Raw genomic sequence first — 22,522 nt, forward strand, 5'->3', positions numbered from 1 at the left:
CATAGAGTAGTGAATGTATTACAAAAAGAGTAATTCTAACAAGTTACTCCCAGCCACTTTTATCAAGGCATTGATAATTTATTGAGACAAAGGATAACATTCTCCACTAGGGGGCACTGCTACAGTGTATATCGGGAATCTGCAGTCCTGCTCCTGGAGTGCCTCAATCCAGCAGGCTCTCTATATCGTGTTTTAGGGACCAATTTATTTGTAATAATGGATTTCAAAAGACCTGTTACAATTTAACTGTGATCAGTTAATCAGGTGATTTGTTTGGAAATTAGAGATGACTTGAATGAAAATGCAGAACACCCTCAGCTCTCAATAATCTGGACAGAACACAACCTTATTGCAGAGCACAAACCCAATTAAGAACCACCAATTAACCCACATTTGGACAATGGCGGTAACCTGGAGAGAACATGCAAGCTCCCCACACAGGGTGCCCCAGGCTTGTACTGAACCAAGGAAATGGGAGCTGTGCAGCAGTAGTGACTGCTGTGCCACAACCTCTTCTAGAAGGTGAAAAGGAACAACTTCAACGGAGAGCTTTCCTAATATTCTTTTAAATTCAAATCTGTTCCTTTGCTGGTAAAATGTCCTTATCTTCCTTCTCAAAGCTTAGTTACATAGTTGTCTGCATCAAAGTCTTTATCTGCCAACAAAATGATCAAGAGTCAAAGCAAACACTGGAAGCATGTGGGTTTATTGAAATAAACACAGTTCAGACACGATATGTAAAAAACACCACAGGTTCTATATATGACATAATAAATAGTGATGTGTTATGCAAGTTTAAAAGTCACACGGGTGAGGTTACAAATATACATTGTTTAGAGTCGTTAAAAAGCCTCTCCATCAGTGGCAGAGTACCTGCTCGGGGGTGTGAAGAGAGGGTGACGGTGGGAAGATGGGGGATGCGTTCCTTATTTCCACAGCTTCTGATCCTGTGCAGGCTTCTCAACCAGATCCTAAACACGCGTCACCGGCTCCCGAGCCACTCGGGGATCACAGCACGAGGGTCTGGGGGCACACCGAGGGCGTGGAAGTACTGGCAGGCGTTACGTCTTACTGGGCAGGCAAGATGGGTCACACAGAAGGTAAGAATATCAACTACGCCAGACTGCAAGACTGCAAATCTTTTTCCAAAGCAGAACAGTGAAAAAAGAATTCGCAACACAGCTTTATCGTGTGCTAAACTAAAATTCATAGAGGCCTGAAAGTATCCAGGGACCCGGCTCTGCACAGGCTGTCAGCAGGGACGGGGGACGCTGGGCATTACGTTGCGGGTGGAGGGGAAAGAGAGTGTCTGACATGCAGGATTCTTCATGCAGCATCTTCCAGCACAGTGCTCCTGCAATTAGCCTGACGTCAGGTGCACCAGGTCACAACCACACAACTATCCTGTGGGTTCTTTTTTATATAGGTTACCCGTAAAGAACTTTCCGTGCAACTTAACACGGAATTATTTAAACCAGGAAATGACAAACTGATCCTGAAGGATGCAGGATTAGCACATTTTCATACCAAACGATCTGAATTACTAAACAACTGACTCTTAATCTTTTCCCACTCTTTGGAAATCTACAGTTAAACATGAGCAAGTTTTTTAGGTCTTTGGGACTAGAGGTGGTCCACCCTCTTTACAGAAAGTTCCCCATATATAAGGACTGTTTCCGGAAACTGAACAGCAAGAAGGCCACCAGACAGAATCAGTCAGGACCCTCCTCTGAGAATCATTCCCAATTCAAAAAACACAGCAATCCCATCACTCTGGTTTGTCCATTTCCATCAGCACCGATGAAACAGGACCCCAAATACACAATTCCATTTCCAAATACCTGTCCTTAAACACTCAATGCTTATTTTTGAAATAATGCTCTTTTTAATACTGCAATATTCTAAATAAAATGCTGCTTTTCATGTTAGCAAAACTGAACATTGAAACAATACTTTCAGATGAGAATTAAATTGTGTTGCATTTTTTACACTTCATGACCAGCAGCCAGGGGGCTGTGTGGATAAAAATCATTTCCACAGGGGAGGGACCTGGTGCCTAAACGGCTGTTATCCCAGAGACAGGCTTCTCTTACTGCTGCAGGCAGCCGAGCTGTGTCAACAGGTTCCCGATACTGTTGGAGGTCGGCCCCTGCAGCGGTATAGGATCACACCCACAAGATACGCCTGGGTGCCATGATCTGCTTAGGCTTTAAAAGTCAAATTGTTGTTGCTGTGGCTGTTCTGTGTTTATGTTTTGGTTGTTTCCTTAATGTCCTTGCATTGGTGCACACATGCGAATAAGCATTTCACTGCACTTGTGCACATGACAAATAAACTGAACTGAAACTGCTAAACAGAGAAATCCTAAATGTGTTTTTATAACCCATTGTGCTGTTGCAGAACACAGAGTTCTGGTTTGTAGTTTCAAAAGGATCCGTGAACGTGTGCGTGCCTGGGTGAACAAGCATCACTGCTAGAGTCATTTTGGATCTGGTCCACACGGTCACCCAGGCAGTGCCAGTGTGGGATGCCCCAGAGTCATCATGCTGTAGCCATTACATGTTCACCCTATTTAACAGAAAGGTGACACCTTTCTGGAGAAAACTAAATTCTTTAGCAGCCTTGTGTAGAGGCAAGACAGGAAGATCAATGACCAACATGCCCAAGACTCACACTCAAACCCTCTTCGCCCAACCCCACAAAGACATGTGCAGGTACATCAGAGCCGAAGAGGCGGATGTTTAGAGATGCTGGCTCTCATGACCGGCACCCTCCCATCCATCTGCCCCTGAAAACTGCCCCCATCCAGACGAAGAAGCATAATGTAAATAACAGCGTTATGGGCACATGCATTCATAAAAGACAAAGTGATCCAGAGCACTAAACAAGCTATTACTGGAAATAATAGACTGCTATAATTCACTACAGCACAACAAACCCGTTTTACCTGTAGCTGATGAGTGGAAACTCACATGCCTCTTACAGTTAGTAAGAAATTATCTAACTTAACACCCACCACCCCCAAAATAAAACCTTCAAAATCACAATGGGGGGGGAAAAAAAAGATTAGGTGAACTAACCTACCTACAGTACTAAGTGAAGGTGATTGGTGACCTAATTACATTTTAGAAATGACTAAAATGAGGTTACAAGTCAAACAGCAAGAAAAACAAAACAGGGTTGTACGGTGAGATACAGTACATAAAATAATCTACCTGATTTACCTGACTTGCTACAACAGTGTGAATGAGTTTCAGTGTTTCTTGTGTTGGTGAAGCGTTCTTCTAAAATGCTGATAGTTAAGCATGAGCACTAAAGTTCTTTTCTATAGATATTGCTATGGTGCACCACTGTAAACCTGCAGGATATTATAAAAAAAATTGAATGCATGGTGTAGCACACAGAATAGGATAGTAAACCGAGGCACACACAGGGGGAACTATAATGAATCATGCTAAATGAGTGGAAAAGTGAAATAACTTTAGCGTAGTGAACTATTACAAACCACACCCTTAACAGAAACATTCGACACGCATCTTTACACATCGAGACATCTGCTGAGAGGGGGAACATACATCAGGGGGGTTTGTTTCCCCAATCTATCAGCACACTTAGGGAAACATCCATCATTGGCAAAGATCCCCACTGGCAGGGCAGTGGCATCAGGCTGTCCTCATGGCCAAGCTGGAGGGCGATGGAGACGAGAGCATCAGGAAGAAACAGCACCGCCGTACTGGGACAGGGGCTCTCTGGGATTACAACAGGGCCACAGAGACAATAAATGCACGATATTCAAAACATTTAGCAGTTTGAGTATTTAACAACACCAATGCAAGAGCTGGATCTTTCTGTATAATGTCTCTGAACTTCAACCTGTTTATTCTGCATATCCTTTCAAGATCACAACTCTAAGGAGAGAAGCACCCGGAGCTTGCCTGTTGTAAAAGCGAGTGCTCGGCTGGGATCCGCGAGTTGTTCAACGAGGAAAGGCAGTCAGCCTGAGCACTGGGGGGCCTGGCTGGGCCCTGTCACTCCTATGATGCAGTGGGATTCCCCAAGTGGCAGCGCCGACAGGGGGGGAGCTGGGCTTAGTCAGCCAGGGCGACCCCAGCAACTGCCCGCGGGCCTGCGGGCCTGCGGTGTGACAGCGAGGAGCGGGGAGCCCCCACCTGCTAGAGCACTGAGCCCGTCACAAACAGGAACGACTGGATAGGCGGGAGGGTGCAATGCAAGGAAATGGAAGAACATGACACTGAAGAACAACACTGCCCCGCAGTCAGAAGCCGCTACACACTTGAGCTCAAAAACTCGCCGTGAAGACCCCGTGCTGCAGATTAGGAGCGGGGTGTGTGGGGGACAGGGAGCCAGCTGGGCTGTAACGCAGATGAATCCGGGGGGGGGCTTGCAGGCCGCAGCCTAGAGACTGGAGAGTTCCCAGGGAGAGCCAGCGTGTGAACGGAGGAGGATGCCGAACGGGAGAGGGAACGGGCCGGGCTAGCCGGAGCACTGCCCCGTGCGTGACGGGCAGCGTCCTAGCCGGCGAAGACCTGCGGCTGCAGGGGGGGCGGCAGGCGGTCGTTCTCCACGTTGTCGGAATCTATGGCCGAAGCGGGGGGCGGCCGGAGGTCCAGGGGGTACCTGTCCAGGATGTCCTGCACCTCGCGCTCCACCCCGTCGCGCCAGTCGATCAGGTCGCCCTCCAGCCGCCGCGCCCCCTCCAGGACCCGCTCCTGCCGCGCGCCCAGCCCGGACAGCAGCTCCAGGCTCTGGTAGACCTGCGCCAGGGCGGGGCTGCCGCCCGCCGGCGGGGGCCAGGCCTCGGGCTCCTGCCTGCGGGGCGACGCCTGTCCCGACATGTAGCGCTCAAAGTCCTCCGGGCTGAGGTTGAGGGACTGGGCGTCCAGCTTCTCGATGAAAGCCACTGCGCAGCACTGGAGAGAGAAGAGGCACACGGGTCACCGGGCGGAGACAGGGGCAGCACTCGGCACTCCTTGCCCCGAGAATCTACCTCCCGCGGGGCAACTCGTGGCTCTTATAAATCATTCAACTCAGGCCCAGAATCTAGGAGCAATTCGAGCCGCTCAAGGACAACGGTCTCAGAACCGGAGCGGACATGGAAGTAGCACACTAACAGCAGAACTAAAAATCAAGCCTCGTCTTCATGGCCAAATTAAAGGTTGGCAAAACGTACAGAGCTTTTCTGGCCCATGGCTTTACTACAGCTTTTTAATCTAATTTACCCCTAAACCTTCTTTCCACTCTGAGCTAGATGGACTTTCCTATTGTGTAATTCCTATTATGGCCCATCTGTACTTGGAAGCTGTGGCCTGTGTCCTGTGCAGCTGTGCAGCTGTGTGCCCAGCGGGCGCGGGCTCGCTCACCAGGTTGGTGAAGTAGTAGCCGTCCTCGCCGGTCATGAGGCGGCTGGGGTTGCAGAAGCGGGTGATGTACTGGATGTTGGACTGCAGGCGGGGCGGGTTGGCCTTCAGCACAATGTAGATGAGGGTGGGCAGGAAGTCATCCGCAGAGGCGGGCTCGCTCTTGGTGATCTTGATGGCGTTGAAGATGTGCTTGCTGCAGCGCGTGATGCAGGCCAGCTTGTCCCGGGGCACGCGCTTGGAGTCCATCTCGATAACATCTGCAGGCGTAGAGTTAGACAGGCCTGTCTTAATCCAACTCTGATCTCTGAACGGCCTGCGACTGATAACTCTGACAGACTAAACAACAAGTACGGTACGTTTCCAAACAACAAAACCTCATCTTGCTTTTGATCATCTCAACTTTTTCTTCAAACAACTTTCTTGCAATGCACCATATTATACCAGGATCCCAGATGGCATACTTATGTACATATCCAAAGAAAAATGGGTTCACTAGGAAAGATGTGCAATGAGAGCTGGACCATAAGACAGTGAAACAAGACAGTGCCCATAAGACAACAGTGAACAAACAGGCCCCATCCCTAACCTGTTATGGGCCATTTTAGCACGTTATTTTTTACACAAGCACTCACTTGCCAGTCTCACAATCGCCAAGCTCACGTTAACGTGTTTCTTCAATGCTCTATGCATTAGTGTCACAGCACACCAATACCACCGAAATGCAATATCATGCTAACATCACTACTCTATGCCTGTTTACACAGCAGTAAATCTCACATTAAACCACTCACCACTTTCCACCTCTCAGTCACCCTTGGGCACAACCATACCAGAAGGAAGACCTGCTGCCGTCTGACTGACCACTAGGGAGCGCACTCCGCACAACCATCACGGTCTGCGAGTCAAAGTCCCTTTCCATCAGAACCCTTCTGAGATCCGAACCCTCCTCTCCATCTGCTGGTCTTTCTTTCACAAATGCATCTTACACACACCGACAACATCTCTGACCCCTGCCGCTCCGGCGATCACAAACACACGCACACATCGTCCGACAGGTGGCTTTCTGCAGGACCAGGACAGACCCCTTCCAGCACAACACTCTGCTTCCAGAGAGGGATTGTGCTGTTTCTCAAGACAGTTTAGACAGACCGTTTGAATAGGACACTTCACAGCTGAAGCTCATCACGACACCAACTCCCTGCAGCTGCTCCTTTCCAGACAAACAGCAGGTAACAGTCTGTGACGGACAGACAGGACTCTCACCAGCTGTTTTGTAGCTGCATTCAAAGGATCAGAGAGAAACACTTGGCCGTCACATAAGCCGAGATGTAAACTGATACAAGAGGAAGGGAGCAATGTGCATTGAGCTTCCAACAGCAAGAAAACTGAATTCACAATGAGCACCTGTGATGGCTTTCACCACATTGTCCGAGACCTCAGGGATGTCTTCATTTACCGGGACACACAACATCTGAATGGTAACCCAGTGGAGGGCCCTGTAAGAAGACACACACAGGCAGCAGGCCGTCAGGCAGTGCAGGAGAAAGTGATCTCCCTCCAATCTAGCACTTGTAGCAAAGGTGGGAATTACATTTCCCTTTCCCAGAGGTCCTTAGCAACAACTCAGCCATATTGTGGAAGCTGATAACGTGTTTTCTTTCAAGAAATGGGCTGATGAGATCCTTGGATCAATTTTCTACTAGCAACCAAATGAGCAGGACGAACCTAATGGCCTCCCTTTGCTGGCGATATTTCTGCTGTTCTTTTTCAAAAGTGTGCAATGAGGACTCAAGGTTACGAGACAAACTCACAATTCCTGTGAAGAAGTGTCAGAGGACAGGCCTCACCTGATGCGCTTCTGCACAGCCAGATCCTTCTTCTCGTCATCAGTGGTTTCTGGACAGAAGACGTTCTTATAGAGCCGAGTCATGAGGTACTTCTCCACCTGGTCCATGACTCGCTCCACGCGCTCTGTGGACCCTGCGCACACAGACACAGCAGGTTATTAAAGGACCCTCCGTTTTCACTGGGGTGACCTACAGTGGTCTTCACCCTCGACAGACCCAGACCTGGATCGCAGCTGAGCTGCTCTACTGGTTGAGTCATTAATGAGCAGTAGCCAATCTTTAAAGTTTTGTGCCCCCCCCCAACAACACAGAAGAAGAAACGTTTCTTAAACAGTCCTCATTCTGTAGAGATTATCAAGAGCCAAGGCTACAGAATACAGTGTTTCTGTAGGAAAGAAAGAGCAAGGGACAAGGCTTAGGGTTGGGTCTTCCCTTTATCTTCACGGAACTGGGCACTGGTTACAAAGAATGAATTTGAACGGAAAAACTAAAACTCACCTCAGCCTACTGCAGAGGGTGCCCATAAATACAAGAATGGGAATAATGAAATTTACAACTAATTCACCCCGAGATCTGCTTTAGACGGTAAACCGTACAGCCAGGACGTCCCCGTGGAGAAACTGACCGCCCTGGTAATTTACTGTGAAGCAGACGCATTCACAGTGGCCTTTTATTAGGTCCCTCTTCAGAAGCAGCACTTTCTTCTGATGTGCTGTAAAAAGGCTTCGAGCTCAGGCAGTTGACCCACCTTTGAAGTGGGACAGCAGGCGGTCGGCCATGCTCTGGTAGAAGTCCTGGACGCACTCTGATAGTTCTTCTGCGCTGAGGTCCTGGCAGGGGGAGGGGACAGACTGAGTTGTCCAAGTGACACACAGCAACACTATCTATATCTCTTTCATCCCTAAAACACAGTCATACTATTGCAACACATTTCACACAGTGGGTTAAAGATGCACATCACTGTTACTGTCTGACTCAATCCATTGCTCAATGCTTTTGTTCAATGCACATCTGATGGCTGTACTTAAATACACAGTCATGCAGCTACTGGAGAATGGCAACTAAGTGAACAACAATGGACAACGATGCAGATATAACTGTTTCAGGATGACACGAGGAGGAGGAACATGGTCTTCTCTCTGCAGCTTTTTCAACTTGCTTTGGGGACTGAATGCACCCAGATGGGATGAGTACACTGCTGTGTCTGGGCTTTCTTTGAGTGTACGGCACTGGAGCAAAACCAAAACGCTTCTCGGAGGAAAATAAAAAGTCAACCTTATTGGGATTTTCAGTAAGTCAGTAACATTGGAATCTCTGCTTTTTAATTTAAAGACTGAAGATGATATACAGCATTTAAGACCAGATTGTTTGTGAAATTATCCTTGAAGTCTACGTTTGTGGACATACTCGTGAATTCGCTTTGTGCCGAGAAAACAGCCACATGCAGGGCAGTGTACCTGTGAGAACTGTGCAGTTCCTGCCTCTGACGCAGTATTACAAAGCACTGGTCAAAGGGATGGGGGTTAAACTGTGAAATTCTGCCTGGTCCACAACATCATCTCGCTGCTGCCGCAGACATCTGCCCCTCGTACTGGAGCATCTTTCCACCCGTCATGGTTCCAGCTGCTACACCTGACGCCCCAGACCACATCACCACTTCCTGCAGCGACTGCAGGCAGCTCCCCTCTGCATGACAGATCAGTGCACTAGCAAACCCCACACCCCCTGCACTGCTTGTACGGTTTCCTGTTCAAATTGCTTCTGGGACAGCACTGCTTTCTTGTTTTTTAACGCTAACTCAGATTGGCTCAAATTCCCCAATCAATCACTTACTAGTGGCCAAATTGAGTCAGATGGGCTGATTGGCCGCCTTTTACTTCTTGTTAACTCTTCTAATGTTCTGCAAGATAAAACTGAACCAATGGCATTTTCTTCAGCTCCAATTCTAACAGCCCACACTGTTCTCTTTGTTTTCACTTACTGTCTGCCTGAAGGTGAGGAAGTACGATTGTCCTCCTCTACCACTGATCATACGGAGATCAGGTTCCTCCTCAAGAGGAGGGGCAGTCCTGACATGTGCTGCTGTGCTCTTGCGTGGCCCGTGGCCGGGCGGGTGACCTGGGTGCATGCCCCGCCAGTGCTCACCTTCTTGTTGCCCATGCTCTCGACGAAGGCCCGGCACTGCTTGTGGATCTCGCGGCCCGGCTTCTGCAGGCCCTTCAGGAAGTCGATGAAGTCCCGGGACACCCGGTCTGTCTCCATGCTGGCCTGCCGGCTGATGGACGGGCTGGGCGTCTTATTCTCCTGGCTCTCTGAGGAGACAGGCAGCGGGCAGAGAGTCAGCTCATCCAGCTCCAGGTACACGAGAAGATGCACGATCCTGCCTCAGACCACAACCAGCCACCAGCTAACAAGCTCTACAAAGAAGGCATGCCAGAACCTGTATGTTAAAAGGTCCAAAGGCCTCTTTACTTCTACTTTATTTTAGTCAATAAAATCAATGTGTTTTTTTTCCCCTTACTGTAAAGGGCCACAGGAAATAAACAAATTAATGTGAACCAAGCCTTGCTCATTGACTGTTTTGGAGTCATTAAAGTACAGCTCTAGACAAAAACAAAACACTAAACATAGCCCCCTAATTTCAGTCTGCTGTAATTTCCCCTTTTATATGTTACTCACAGGAAGGGTGTTAAAAGAAAAAAGGGTCAGCATGCATTTTACATTCTACTTTCACCTAGATCATGTTCGAGGTTAAGTATGTTTCAAAGAACCGGCATTTCAATGAAGCAGTTAAATTTTCACTGTTCTCCAGAACAACATACTGTAAGTGCCCAGGCCCATTCCAGTAGAAAAGGTGCTAGGAAGGATTTTTAAGAATAAATAAAATTCCACAATTCTTAAAATTCCAATGCTATATGTTTAAAAAACAATTCCAGAGGAAGGAGTTCTTAGAGTACAGATGAATATTTATAATGACATTTCCATGAAGAATGGAGAACTTCAACATTCATCAAGCAGTTGGATCCAGGAAAATGAATTCTGTACCGGCTCTCTCCAGAACACAAGGTTTGAGCCTGGGTCATGTGACTAGCCCACTATGACCAAAACGCTCCGAGCGGGAAAGCACAACTGGCTGAGCATCAGCAAGAGGAGCGAGGCAAGGGCTCTCTCGGCTCTCAAGGACAGCGCCCCCTGTGGCCTCCAGGACACATACAGGTAGGTGCCGCTGGTGGGCACAGACAAGGCCCTCCTGCAGTCCAGCTGAGGTGCCCATGAGGTTCTGAAAAATGGGCCGGCTGGAAGCATCTGCCAGCCTCATTCTCGCCCTTGTGCAGTTGCAGAGTATGTAGCCATGAGCACAGAAATCTATGAATATACTTTTATATATAGGTGGAATATATAAATAAATGGAGATTTTAATTCTTAAAAAACTACAGCAAAACGCCAAACAGGGTAAGGAGGAGAAAACAAAGCAACACTCACCCAGAAGATAAAACCATGTAATTTTATTATCTAAAATAGAGTAAAACACCCGACTTTCTTGTCAGTAACCTGGCTTTCATCTCCAATGACTCCACAGCTCCATGCAATACCAGTGAAACACAGCTGCACTTTCTTTGGCTTTCTGAGTGCTGCACCACTTTCTTCATTCTAAATTCTGTTACGTCTGCACCTCCGCTCAAGAGATGCTGATCTGGTCTGTTTTTTAAATCTAAAGTGCAAACAGAGCACAGATCTTCACAACAAACAGAGTAAATTCTAATGCTGCTGGCCTGAATGAACAAGCATGCAAGAACACCTCTGTAGATGTCCAGGCCTTGTGTCATGGCTGAAGTACAGAGCAGTGCAACTGTCTGCTGACTCGGTGGAAATACTTACTCTCTGCAATCAGTTTTTTCCATCTCCACCACTTCCAGGGTTTGCACAACTTTTACTGGAATATATGAAGAAATGTGCAGCCTTTCAAGCAGCCAGACAAGATTGACAGCCTGACTTACAGTAACCAGCCAGAGAGCAATATCCTTAGGAGAACTGGATGAAACCTCCCTTCCCTCCAGGCAGAAAAGCTGATTTTATCATGAACCTGGATCAGATCAGGCGGATTCTTCACCAGCACTTGGCATCCGCTGATATCACAGTTTCCTGCCATATCAGGACGAGCTTTGATATACAGTTGCAATGAGCACCAAGAACACCAAGCACAAAATGGAGCAGACACAAGCACTAAAGTTCTGTAGGAGAACCTGATGGAGATGGTTATGCAAATGGTATTTTAAAACAGGCAAAGACAACCTGCATGAACAAAAACAACAATATTCTATCATTTTTGGCTGCACTCATTTTGCAGCACAAATCAGTAGTTTAAATTGATGCATGTTAAGTACAGGCATTACAGTATAACCACCTCTGATCACTGCTTTCCTTAAGTTTTCAGTTTATAGAGTACGTAACAGGTATGCATATACACTGCATGGCTACACAGGTGCAACACTGTAGAAATGGTCGACTTATATGCTTCTACGAGGGCACAGGAAGTCTGCTGGGAGAAGCTACAGTGGCAGAGGACGGAGGGACGGACAGCACCCACCTCTCAGTCTGGCCACCAGCGCTGTGCCCGCAGTGAAGACAGGGGGTGAAAGCAGACAGTGTGACAATAAGCAGGGCTGAACACACAACGGCAAATGGCATGAACCATGCAGACACGCAGAACACCAGAACACTCACCTCCCACCTCAAAACCACAGTAGCAACCATAGTTTTTCAAAGCCCGAGCAGTGCAAGGTCCCATAAGTATGAGACAACTTGCACTCAAAAGCTCAACAGTCCAGATCCATGCAGTGGAACACAAAGCCGTCAGCGGGTTAGGCCTTTCGCTGACGCTACATTAGCACACACTCTGCAAACAAGGCATTCCTGTCACTCTCAGCTAACGGCCCAAGGCCTCCCAGAAGCAGCGTGAAGATCACTCAGGGACGAAGCCCCACACAAATCTCCTGCCTAACTGGCAGTACACTGGGATTTTCCCAAATTCTGCCTCTCCCCGTTGTGGCCCGCCATGCGGAGAAGCCCAGACACAGAGACCTGACTCTCTAACAGGGACTGGGGCACTTTAAGCCTCTCGTGGGGTGTAAGTGGCAGGGGTTCAGCACGGGGTGAGGAACCGTCTGGCTTTCTGGGCTGAGCTGCAGGACAGGAGAACTGGGAGGTCGGCCCCAGGCCCGCTGCCTGTACCCGCGCTGCTCCGTTTACCTTCAGTAGGGGACGCCAGCTCCCAGGGAGGGGTAAAAATGTCCCTCAGGTCCCTGAGAAGAGTCTCAGCATGGCGCTCCCTCCCACTCGGGGCTTTCTCGGGGGGCACTGGAAGAAACCCATTGGGGGGGCAGGAGAAAAGCGGAGGGGGAGAGGGAGGGATTTACCACCCAGGGGCAGGGGGGCAACATGAGGATGAGCAGGATGGACGGGGATGGACAGATCGAATGAAAATGGACAAAAAAACAGAAAGCAGAAATGAAATCGTATTTGACAACCAAACAGTACAGATTGATGGGAGGGGATGAAGAGAAAAGGGAAGTGAGCAAAAGGAATGACAAAAAGAAAACTGAATGAATTCTCGTTACCCTGACTGAAAAGGAAAGGAGTGTGTGGAGGGATGACCAGAGCCAGTCTGAGAGCCGGAGAGGGGGACAGCTCAGGGCCCAGCGACAGCCCCTGCTAGGACAGAAAACTCACAATGTCGCTTTGGGTGAGAAGGGGAGATCACGGGATCCACACAGACAGAGAAACAGTGGGAACAGAGTCCCAGATCCACAGCGGGGCTGCTCTGTACAGAAATGGTGCGTGTGGGAAGGGCTGAGGGGAGGTGCGGGTCAGGGGGCTTGAGTGCGAGAGTGAACGAGCTGGGGGCTGCACTCTGGGACATACGCCAGACTATCACTGAAGTCTTCTACCAAGAAAATCCACCAATACACATTTTCAGGTTATGGCTTTTGAAGATGCATGTGAAAGCATAAATTATTCTAGGTCAATGATGAGTCTTTTTTTTATTCTTAAGACCGGGGGAATCTGTGCTGAACACAGGAAATTCATCTCCGCAGCAAGCGACCCCAGCTCACCACGCCGGGTACGTTACTGCACTGCGATCACTGTCAGCAGAAGGGGCTTACCACAACCCGCCTGGCCAACACTGACTGCAGGCACTTCTCCACTTCCGGCAAAGGCTTATAAGCCAGTCCGCAAAACCAGCTAACATCCAGATTTATTCGTGAACAATCTCTCAAGTAGCTGCAACACTAAGAAACCTGATCTGGTCACTTCTCTGCTCCTCCCGGCTGGCCCTCATCAAGACTTGTATGAGAGTTTGAGGAAAATCAGGTTGATTTTTCTGTATGGAGCAGAACCTCCAAAGACCTGTCCCAGTCCAATAACACGAGCGCAGTGTGGTTACAGGAGCTGTCTCTTACATGAGACCTTGAGCTAAAGTTCCTGTGCCCTCAGGAGACATTAAAGATCCCAAGGCGCTCCTCACAAGAGCAGAGCTTCTAACTTCAGGGCCAGGGACCCAACACAAACACAAGCGATAAAATCTGATCTGGCAAATATCACCCATATTATCAAATATCTCTGCTGAGGCTTACTTCCTGTCCTCTTCTCACCCTACAGGTTGCTGATGCAGGCATAACCTTCTTTTCTACTGGCACTTCCCTCACATGTTGCACATGCGAAATGAAAAAACAACTCAAATGACTCCCCACGGCAGGGTAACATCAGCTTGTGAAACAATATTGGCTGTTGTTTTGGGCAAATCACCCCCAGTGATCACCAAAGCACCTATGATCCACAAGGCTTGAGTATTACAAGTTATGAAAGCTGGACCTTTGGAGTTAGATTACACAGGTTGTAAAGAAGATGGGGCTGCAAGTCAAACAGAGTTAAGATAAGAGTCCTCACATCCTTCCCTCCCGGTTCTCATCCATACCTTTCTTGCTAGCAGTGCGCGATGAGGGGCTGAAGAATTTCTTCACCGTTGTGACCTTGCGCGTCTTCTCATTCGACTTCTTCTCTTCAAATTTGGAGAAGGGTGCTAGAGAGGGCTGGGACTGCGCCCCCTGGCTGCTGGCATAGGCCGCCTCCTCCTCTCTCTGCAGCCTGACCCGACAGACAGACACAGAACAGGACGAGTTACAGTGAAACAACTTATTTTCAAATTAGCCACAGAACACTATCCTTCATCCCCCTTCAGGCCGTAGTGTAGACGGAGTTACCTCTCAGCCAGAGCCCAGTCCTCCTGGATCTGTTTCTGCCTGGCCCGCTGGTATTCCTCTCGCCAGCACTTTGAACAGAAGCCTTGCCAAGCAGGGTTGCCATAGTAACCGCATCCTTTCTTACACAGCAACTCTGACTGGTCCACGTGGATCCCTCGGCGTTCAGACTTCTGGCTCATCTTTCTGTTGGATTGAATGAGAGCATATAAAGTCCCGCCATCACAAAATTTAACCTAATCATTTTCATAGGCAGAGATGTTACAAAAATCTGCTAGCAGTCTTTTTCAGTTTTCAGAAATTAAATCTACTGAGCAAAGGACTGTCACGGTTCATATTTGTAAGCCATTTAACAGAAACTTGAGTTATTTTGCAAAAACTATGTTCATCTGGAATATAAAATATAATGATTTTATAAAAGCAGGAATAATACAAGAACTGAAACCTTAAGAGAAGTCATACCGATGTACCAATTCTTTGCACAGTATGCTCTTACTATTAAGTTTATTTACAAGATCTGAAACTTACACTACACTTTCGTGCAAAACTAAAAAAATGTTAAAGGCATATAAAACAGTTGATTCTGTTGCTTCTCCATCATATCCATGAGAAAAATCCAAATAGTTTTACAGTTTCCCACATGGTTATGAAACAAAGACGCTGTTTTGTGAAATGCCACACCCTGCACAGAGTGCCAGGCAGGGGAGGCAGTAAACAGGAGCTACTTGCGCTGTGCTGGTAAAAATGTACTGCACTTCAGACAAGAAGGAGCTAGTCTTTTGTGAACAAAGACAAAAGCACTGATTTACAGATATACAAATCCAGAGTTTCATTTTCACTTAAAATCCAGCACAGCAAAAGACCTTGACTGTTTCCTTAACACTGTTACTGACATACGTAGGAGGAAAATTGGTGACTATTAACATCATGACTGTCAAACCACAAAAGACGATCTGGCATAAACAACACAATTTTAGCTCTTTAGAATTACTTTCTCTTTCCTTTTTCCATTCACAGCATACAAGCCCAATAATAACACCACAGCATGTAACTCTAGATATCTGAACCGTGTGTTACCTCATCCTTACATTGACTTATGCATAAACCACAGTGGAACATGTAGGAGAAAACTACTTCAAGGAAGCAACTGTAAAGTACACTGCAGAACAGAGCTCTAAATCAGGCTCCTTGCTACACAAACAGGACTGCTCCAGGGATCTGTGGAAAGATCTCGTAATAGGTGTGACCGGGAACTCTGCAAGCCAGTTTCTAAATGAGTCACTCCAGGCCCAGCAGCAACTGTGAGGCCCTGTAGTGCCTCTGCCGACGTGCACGAAACTGAACCCTGTCCCATTAGCAACCCTACTCCAGGAAGGAAGCCTTCACCTCCAGCATTAATATTTCAGCAGGCTGACTTAGTCGTGCCCTCAGCAGAGCCCTGGACGAGACGCGCTGACCCTGAGCAGCAGTGCAGTAGGACACAAGGGCACGACAGTTAGTTCACAAGTGAAACCAGGAGACATTTCTTCACCCAAGAGCTTGAGGGTTTTCGACCGCAAGATTCCCAGCCATGTTGCTGAAGCTGATAACGTGGGATCCTCCTATAAACGAAACGCCCACCTAAACATTGTAATCTTTATGTTCTTACTGTACGTTCTTAAATGCATAGAGGGGAAACTAATACGCGCAATTAACGACAACACTTCCACAGCTTGAGGAAAGCTTAACTGCTCTTACCACTGCACTGTAAAACGTCAACATCTCTGTTCACGCCTAAAATGTGATATAGTGTGGCCAGTCAGGGATGGTTGAGAGAAGAGCATCACTTTGAGAATGCAGGGGGAGATAGGGAAAATGTGCGAGAGGAAGAAACGGATGCATTCTCACAAGTGAGTTAAACCACGCGCTTCGCACATGTGAAACAGCATGATCGAGACTGAGATCGAGAAAATGAGTGCGCAAGAAACGTACAAACACGCATTTTTCGCATGAGAGCCATGCAACACACTTTACAAATACGAGGTAATATCTGGGGAGTTAAGGAAGCGTGTGTGAGCAGCTACAGAAAACACCTTCTCACGGGAAAGCGGATTAAGGTCAGCTCATTACCTAATGTGGATATAAGAAGGGCATGTAAACAGCGAGAGGAGAACATTAAGGACCTGGGGGAGAGAACACCCGGCTACTGTATACCATGTCTCGGGCAATGAGAACAGCACAGTTTAAAAACAGGCCGGATTCAGAGAGCTGTCTCTACAGAGCTGGGAGGCTCTCAGTGCAGGAAGTTAGACAAGGGAAGAGCAAAAGTTAGCTCTCTTCTCACAGAGCATTGGTAGGAGCTCCTGTCATTGCTTGACTTTAAGGGAACCGAAGCTCCCAGAGGAAAGCTGTCCTAGCTCCGGTGGGCTAGGATCTGGAATTCTGTTAAGACCAAGACACAGGAAAAGCGAAGTGAGCAGCAGACTCGGTCGCTGCCATGTCAGGTCCACCTGTAAGATAAGAGTTATGGCAGAGTGGACCTGGGGAAATAGGATCAACCAGGAGAGCGTTTACAACTGCTACTAAGGGAGCCACTAGGGGTTAGGATTCTCTATACCCCCAAAAAAGCAGTCGTTTAAGATTAGCTGGTTAAATCCCAGAGGGTATTTAAAGGTTTCCTGATAGAGGAAAGCAGATCAAGCAGTTGGGTTGCTCTGGAAAGCCCAACCAGGACTGGCAGGGGGAGAAGGGAAAGGTAGCTGTCCCCAGGGGTTGGCCCCGGAGCTTAGGAGCCCCTGTCAGCCTCACGGGACTGGATCTAAGGAAGGCTGAGGAAGGGAACAGGATCCCCCTGGTTGTAATTCCGCTGTTCTCCAGATTCGGGGTGCTGCAGTGTGCAAGTCCTTCTGTAGTGTGAGGCGGTTGCTAGGGAACTCACCCATAATCGGGTACCGCCGATACTGGTTAACATTTCCCTGGTTGATCAAGCGGCTACTTGGACTCCTGTCCCGAGCAGATATCCGAGAGGTCTCCGCGGAGTGGAAATGCAAACACCTAACAATCCCGGAGGAGATTAGGTTCTGGAACATCGGGTTCAGGTTTTCACTCGAGCTGGGTCACTGGTCCTGGACCACACAGGCTTTGGGAAAGGGTTTGTGACTTAGACTGAGATGCATCAGAGATGCATCAGCACAGCCATATAGAAAACAAAACCCAACTACAGGCCACAGAGAAGTCAAGTGCCTCACAATTTGCATCAGAGGGTGGCAAACTGTTCCAGTCGAAAAGCAGTGCTGGATTGGAGCTGCTCTGTTAGAATTGTCACCACAAAAAAATAAGGAAGAGTATGTCTGAGTGTGGATTGCCCATTTATGAAATCAGAACGCACACCTTTTGAACAAAGAAAAACATTATTCTCTTCTATCAGGAAGGACAATCTGGAACAATGAGCTTTGACACTTGACACTTGACACAAACCTTAAAGACCTCAGCCTCAAAACTGCTTTTTGGCACAAGTCACACTTTAATCTCAGATATCAGGTGAATACCTGGACTGCATAACAGCCCGCTAAAAAAAAGGTTAACCTATAACCTTGAATCAAGATATGCTTCACTGATTCTGAAAGCAAACAGTGCACTGTTAATAGAAGCTTGTGTTTTCTTCTTGCAGACTACAACAGAAAATCCTGGCATTAAAGTTCACACAACAGAAATTAACAAAGGAGCTCTAACTGAACCTGGAAAGGTGAGGGTACTAGTTATTCAAGGGTTAGAAAGCTGGCACTATGATGAAAATGAACAAGGTCACCTTTGTGCTGAAGGAAGAAAAAACTCAAAGCCAGTGTTCACCAGTGAGAGGTAAGTCGTTATGGAAATATATTAAGTGACAATTGAGTTAAATTGAGTCAAAGTCCAGACATATTTTAAGTTTTAATACCTGCTTTACTAAATCTACTAAGTAGATACTTGGGCACTATGTTTTTTTCTTTACTTATAGCACCACAGAGCTAAACAATTGTTATGCAAAGACTCTATATATAACACTGCTGCCCTGTTGCCGATTAGGACACAGAGGCTGAGGATCTATCTAAGTGTAATAGCGTGCACAGAGCATTTAACAGACTTCTTACAGTGACACTGTTCCCAGTGGGTTCACAGACGTGGCCATCCACAGACTGAAAGCTGGGATCTGACTGCAGGTGCTGCTGTACGTTGTTTTATAGATCATATTTGTTCCACCAGCATAGAGAAAACCCAGCTCTCTCACACGCAATGTTAATGATTGGAATTGGACAGCAGGAGTACAAAACAAAGTCCACCTTCAGGCTTTGGTATCTTACCCACTTAAAGCCAGAATATAATCAGAAAGTGGATGGAGACAAGTTTTCTGTTTTGTCATCGTCATGTAACCCTGCTCTGTCCCACAGCTGATGCCAGCAAAAGGTTAAATATAGCAGCTCTGTGTAACCGATAGGCTTTGCTGTATAATCTTGGACGCGCCCGACGTCACCACCTTCTCTTCCCAACCTTGAGGCTCATCCCCAGATTAACAGTGTCCTGGAACTAGTTCCTTCCCCTGCCAGTCCATGGGCCCCCCTCTCTGAATCAGGGGCATGCCCAACCACAGAAAACCACCTGCTGCTTTCCAGGCTGTCAAGGAACAGGTAAGCGTTCCCTGGACGTACCTTGAAAGGCAAAGAAAAGACAGTTTTACGCTGTGGCACCTTGTTCAGGCGACCTCTTTGATACATGAAGAAAGCTCCACCGCCAAAGTGTTCCGTTTCACTTCCTGACCGTTCAGCTTGGAATGAGCCTTTACCTGTTCCTCTGCAGCTGGCACAGGCTGACGCAGCTCCCTGCTCGAACGTCTGCAAGCTGTCTGTGGCTTGCCATTTTTTCCATCAGCAAGAGAATAATAAAATTTGAAAAATGCAGGGTAACAAGCAGGCTTTCTTTAGCACAAGAGGCTGCGATGACTCAAAATAACGTTTCCTCCTTCAAGCTCAACACCCAATTTGACTGAAGACAACTGGAACCAAGACCAGATCCCCACCTGCACGTACGCTGAGCTCTGCTCCTCTGTTGAATGGGGAGGAAAGAAAAAGGAACAGAACACCTCCAAAGAAGGATTCCTCCCAGTAAAGATGTTTTTGTTTAAGGAGGAGGGTGACACCTCCAGTTATACAGATAGCGTATCCGTCTCTTTTTGGGGTGTCCTAGAGGGGACACCAATTGGTGTTGCCCCTCCCTGCACAGGAAGCTTTAGGATCTGGTTTACGTGCATCACTCAAATATGTCCTCCTCACCTTTTACAATCCACCAGTCAAGTGCACTGTTCGCAACTTCCCATCGGGAGACCACAGCACATTTTACCTTGAAACCCCCGGCCCGTTCTCAATAGAGAAGGGCCGCCGTCCCAGCGAAACAATTCCCTTCCTTCAGCAATATCTGAAAACTTGCAACATGACTAAATTGAGTATTTAGCGAGCCGTGCTATCCGTGAGGGGGGGCGCTGGGAGAGGATGAGCACTCGGTCAGGTCACGCCACCCACAGCCTGAACCCCAGCAGCTCGCTTGTGTAAGAACAGCACTGAGAGCCCCCTCCTGCTGGTTCACGCAGGTTACACGCAGAATTCAGGGGATGCCCTGCACTTGTGAGAGCAAACGCTGTTAAAGAGAAGTTTTCTAAATGGCGACGTCAGCAACCGGTACTTATTTGCCCAGGGACTGCCTGCCACCAGCTCACCCGGGGGCACCTCTTCTCGCCCCGACCCGGCACACGCTGCGCCCGATTTAACTAGAGAGCACAATTATTAAGAAGTGCAGCCAGGACCGCATCAGAAACGGCGTGCCTGGTGTACGAGTACACCCCGTAACTAGCGCCGAACTCCCCGGCGAGAAAGGCCTGCCAGCCGGCACGACACACCCCGAAGCACACAGCCAGACCCGGCGTTCCCAGAGCCGAGGGCGAACGGCGGAGAAGACGGCGTCCCGGCTGGACAAGGACGTGCTGTCCAAACCCGGGTCTGTCTCGGCAGCACAGCCCGGCTCCCGGCTCTCCCGGGCGGCTGCCTCGCAGCCCTGTCCAGCCGCACTCCCGCCTGCCCTCGGCCCGTCTCCGCCCGGAGTGCTCACCCGGTCGGCGTCGGTGGGCAGGGAGGCTCCCGGTCCCCAGCTCGTCGCCAGTCCGCCGTTACTCCTGCTGCATTGACAGCGCAGCCGACACTGTTTACCGAGCCGCCCCCGCAGCTCTGCGCGCCGACGTCACCACGCTGCCGTGCCGTGTGTACATGCGTACCGCACCCACCCCACCCCCGCCCGTATGTGCGTTAAGAAAGGCGACACCGTTTATTAGAAAATCGACATTTTTAATGATTCATTAATATATTTCCTTGTTCAACCCACAGTACCAGGAGCTGTTCAACTTAAACAACTTAAACGTGGAAGCGCATTTAAAACCGGGATTGTGGGAGTAGGAAACAAGCTCCCTACGTATTCATGGTCTCTTTCATTTAGGCTGTATGTCAAATTCAGTCACAGTTAAAAATACAAAAACAAAGATCGCAATGACCTCATAGATAAATATCAAAACAAACCCTTAGCTTCCATTGTTCTAGATTTTATCGTTGATTTTACTCAATACAATGTTTATTGTCACGCATTACGATATTTTTACATTTATTGTTTCACTGTTAATCCGTTTTGAATGCTGGCAGCGGGAATGCGGTGTTCTCATGCAAATTCGTAAGCTCCCCCCGAGCTGTTGTGCCCCATGAGGTCTCTATCGTTGCCACTCTACAGGTGCGCGTATGTTAGGTGCCGGCGGTAAGAGCAGCTGAGGCTCGGGAGCCGCGTGCGCCTCCGCGTGGCGCGGGCGTGTTTTTCAGCAGACCTGCTGCGATCCTGCTGGTGTCGTCGGGCACCACGTGTGCAGTGCTGGCCGCGACGGTGCTTACATAACAGGCCCAAATCCCAGAAAACGCAAGGACGGAGCGCAGATCGTTCAGTCTGAGGTCAAGCGCAAATAGCTTTTATAAACGACTTGATACGTACATCTTATCTGACTACGCCTTGCAAGAAAAAAACCCTTCCAACTCCTCCACCCAGGAGGTTTTTACTGATCTTTTTAATCCGTGATGGAAGAGGGGAAGAGCTATCAACTACTGTAGCTCCAATTCAGCCGATAATTAGTTCAAATGGAGCATTAAGAGCTGAGCTGAGGAGAAAACCAGGAGACCTGGAACTGGAGTTGGGCATCACTGCTCTGAATAAGAAGTTCAGCTCCGGTCCACAAGGGCTACTGTCCACCAGGTCTCATACAGTAGGTCTCCTTCGATCTCCAGCTTCTGATGAACAAGGAAAGGCTTCAATGAGTCCGATGAGCCCATTACGGGCTCAGGTTGAAACAAAACCAGAAACACTCTGACACTCCAGGACACTCCATCCAGGAGCTGTGCAGCTCTGAAGAAAATGAGTTTTTAGAGGGTATTCATATTTGTGCACACAACCACAACTGCTGGTTTAGGAAATTTGCAAAGAAATATTTTTATTGGCTGCAAACTGACACATGGAGGCATGTAAGAGCTTGAGAAAGGTTAGGACCAGGAGGATCCCATGATTAAACTTTGCACATTTCAAAATTTAGAGAGAGGCTGCAAATGAGAGGGGCCTCAGAAGAACTACATACTATTCATGAACAGGATACAATCTAAGAAATAATAGGTTTTGTAGAAAATTATGCATCCCATCTCCATTCCATCCATTTTCTAACCACATCTTACAATTCAGGGTCACAGGGGAGCTGGAGCCTATCCCAGCAAGCAACGGGCACAAGGCAGGGTACACCCTGGGCAGGACACCTGTCCATTGTAGGACACACACACACTCACACACCCTGGGCAGGACACCTGTCCATCGCAGAACACACACACTCTCACACACCCTGGACAGGACACCTGTCCATCACAGAACACACACAGACACACACACACTCACACACCCTGGGCAGGACACCTGTCCATCGCAGAACACACACACTCTCACACACCCTGGACAG

The 22,522-nt window shown here is 48.2% G+C and overlaps 1 protein-coding gene across 5 annotated transcripts; it reads right to left on the reverse strand.

Moving 5' to 3' along the window:
* Positions 1-690: 690 nt before the first annotated feature.
* Positions 691-20,731, reverse strand: rabgef1 (RAB guanine nucleotide exchange factor (GEF) 1). 5 transcript variants are annotated; one of them, XM_088906840.1, is made up of 11 exons: positions 20,602-20,717; positions 14,491-14,673; positions 14,205-14,374; positions 12,479-12,586; positions 9,374-9,540; positions 7,977-8,058; positions 7,229-7,361; positions 6,786-6,877; positions 5,382-5,638; positions 4,639-4,931; positions 691-3,684 (listed from the first exon to the last, which is right to left on the reverse strand). In XM_088906840.1, exons 2-11 carry the CDS (start codon positions 14,667-14,669, stop codon positions 3,663-3,665), a joined length of 1,503 nt encoding a protein of 500 aa, XP_088762966.1. In that variant the 5' UTR covers positions 14,670-14,673; positions 20,602-20,717; the 3' UTR covers positions 691-3,662. The 5 variants fall into 5 exon arrangements, with proteins under 5 accessions (XP_088762966.1, XP_088762965.1, XP_088762969.1 ...); XM_088906839.1 differs by having other exon boundaries at positions 691-3,749; XM_088906843.1 differs by lacking the exon at positions 12,479-12,586 and having other exon boundaries at positions 691-3,749; positions 20,602-20,731.
* Positions 20,732-22,522: the final 1,791 nt, after the last annotated feature.

The sequence above is a fragment of the Atractosteus spatula genome, chromosome 27 (assembly GCF_055471065.1).
Source record: "Atractosteus spatula isolate fAtrSpa1 chromosome 27, fAtrSpa1.hap1, whole genome shotgun sequence".
In the NCBI taxonomy this organism is placed as follows: domain Eukaryota; kingdom Metazoa; phylum Chordata; class Actinopteri; order Semionotiformes; family Lepisosteidae; genus Atractosteus; species Atractosteus spatula.

What these genes read in the sequence shown, in the direction of transcription:
- rabgef1 (XM_088906838.1), bottom strand. Translation starts at nt 14,669, where the DNA reads ATGAGCCAGAAGTCTGAACGCCGAGGGATCCACGTGGACCAGTCAGAG. An exon ending in GCTGGCGTCCCCTACTGAAG is followed by an intron (nt 9,541 to 12,478) that starts GTAAACGGAGCA and finishes CTGTCTCCTCAG; the next exon opens with AGAGCCAGGAGAATAAGACG. An exon ending in GCTACTACTTCACCAACCTG is followed by an intron (nt 4,932 to 5,381) that starts GTGAGCGAGCCC and finishes TTCTCTCTCCAG; the next exon opens with TGCTGCGCAGTGGCTTTCAT.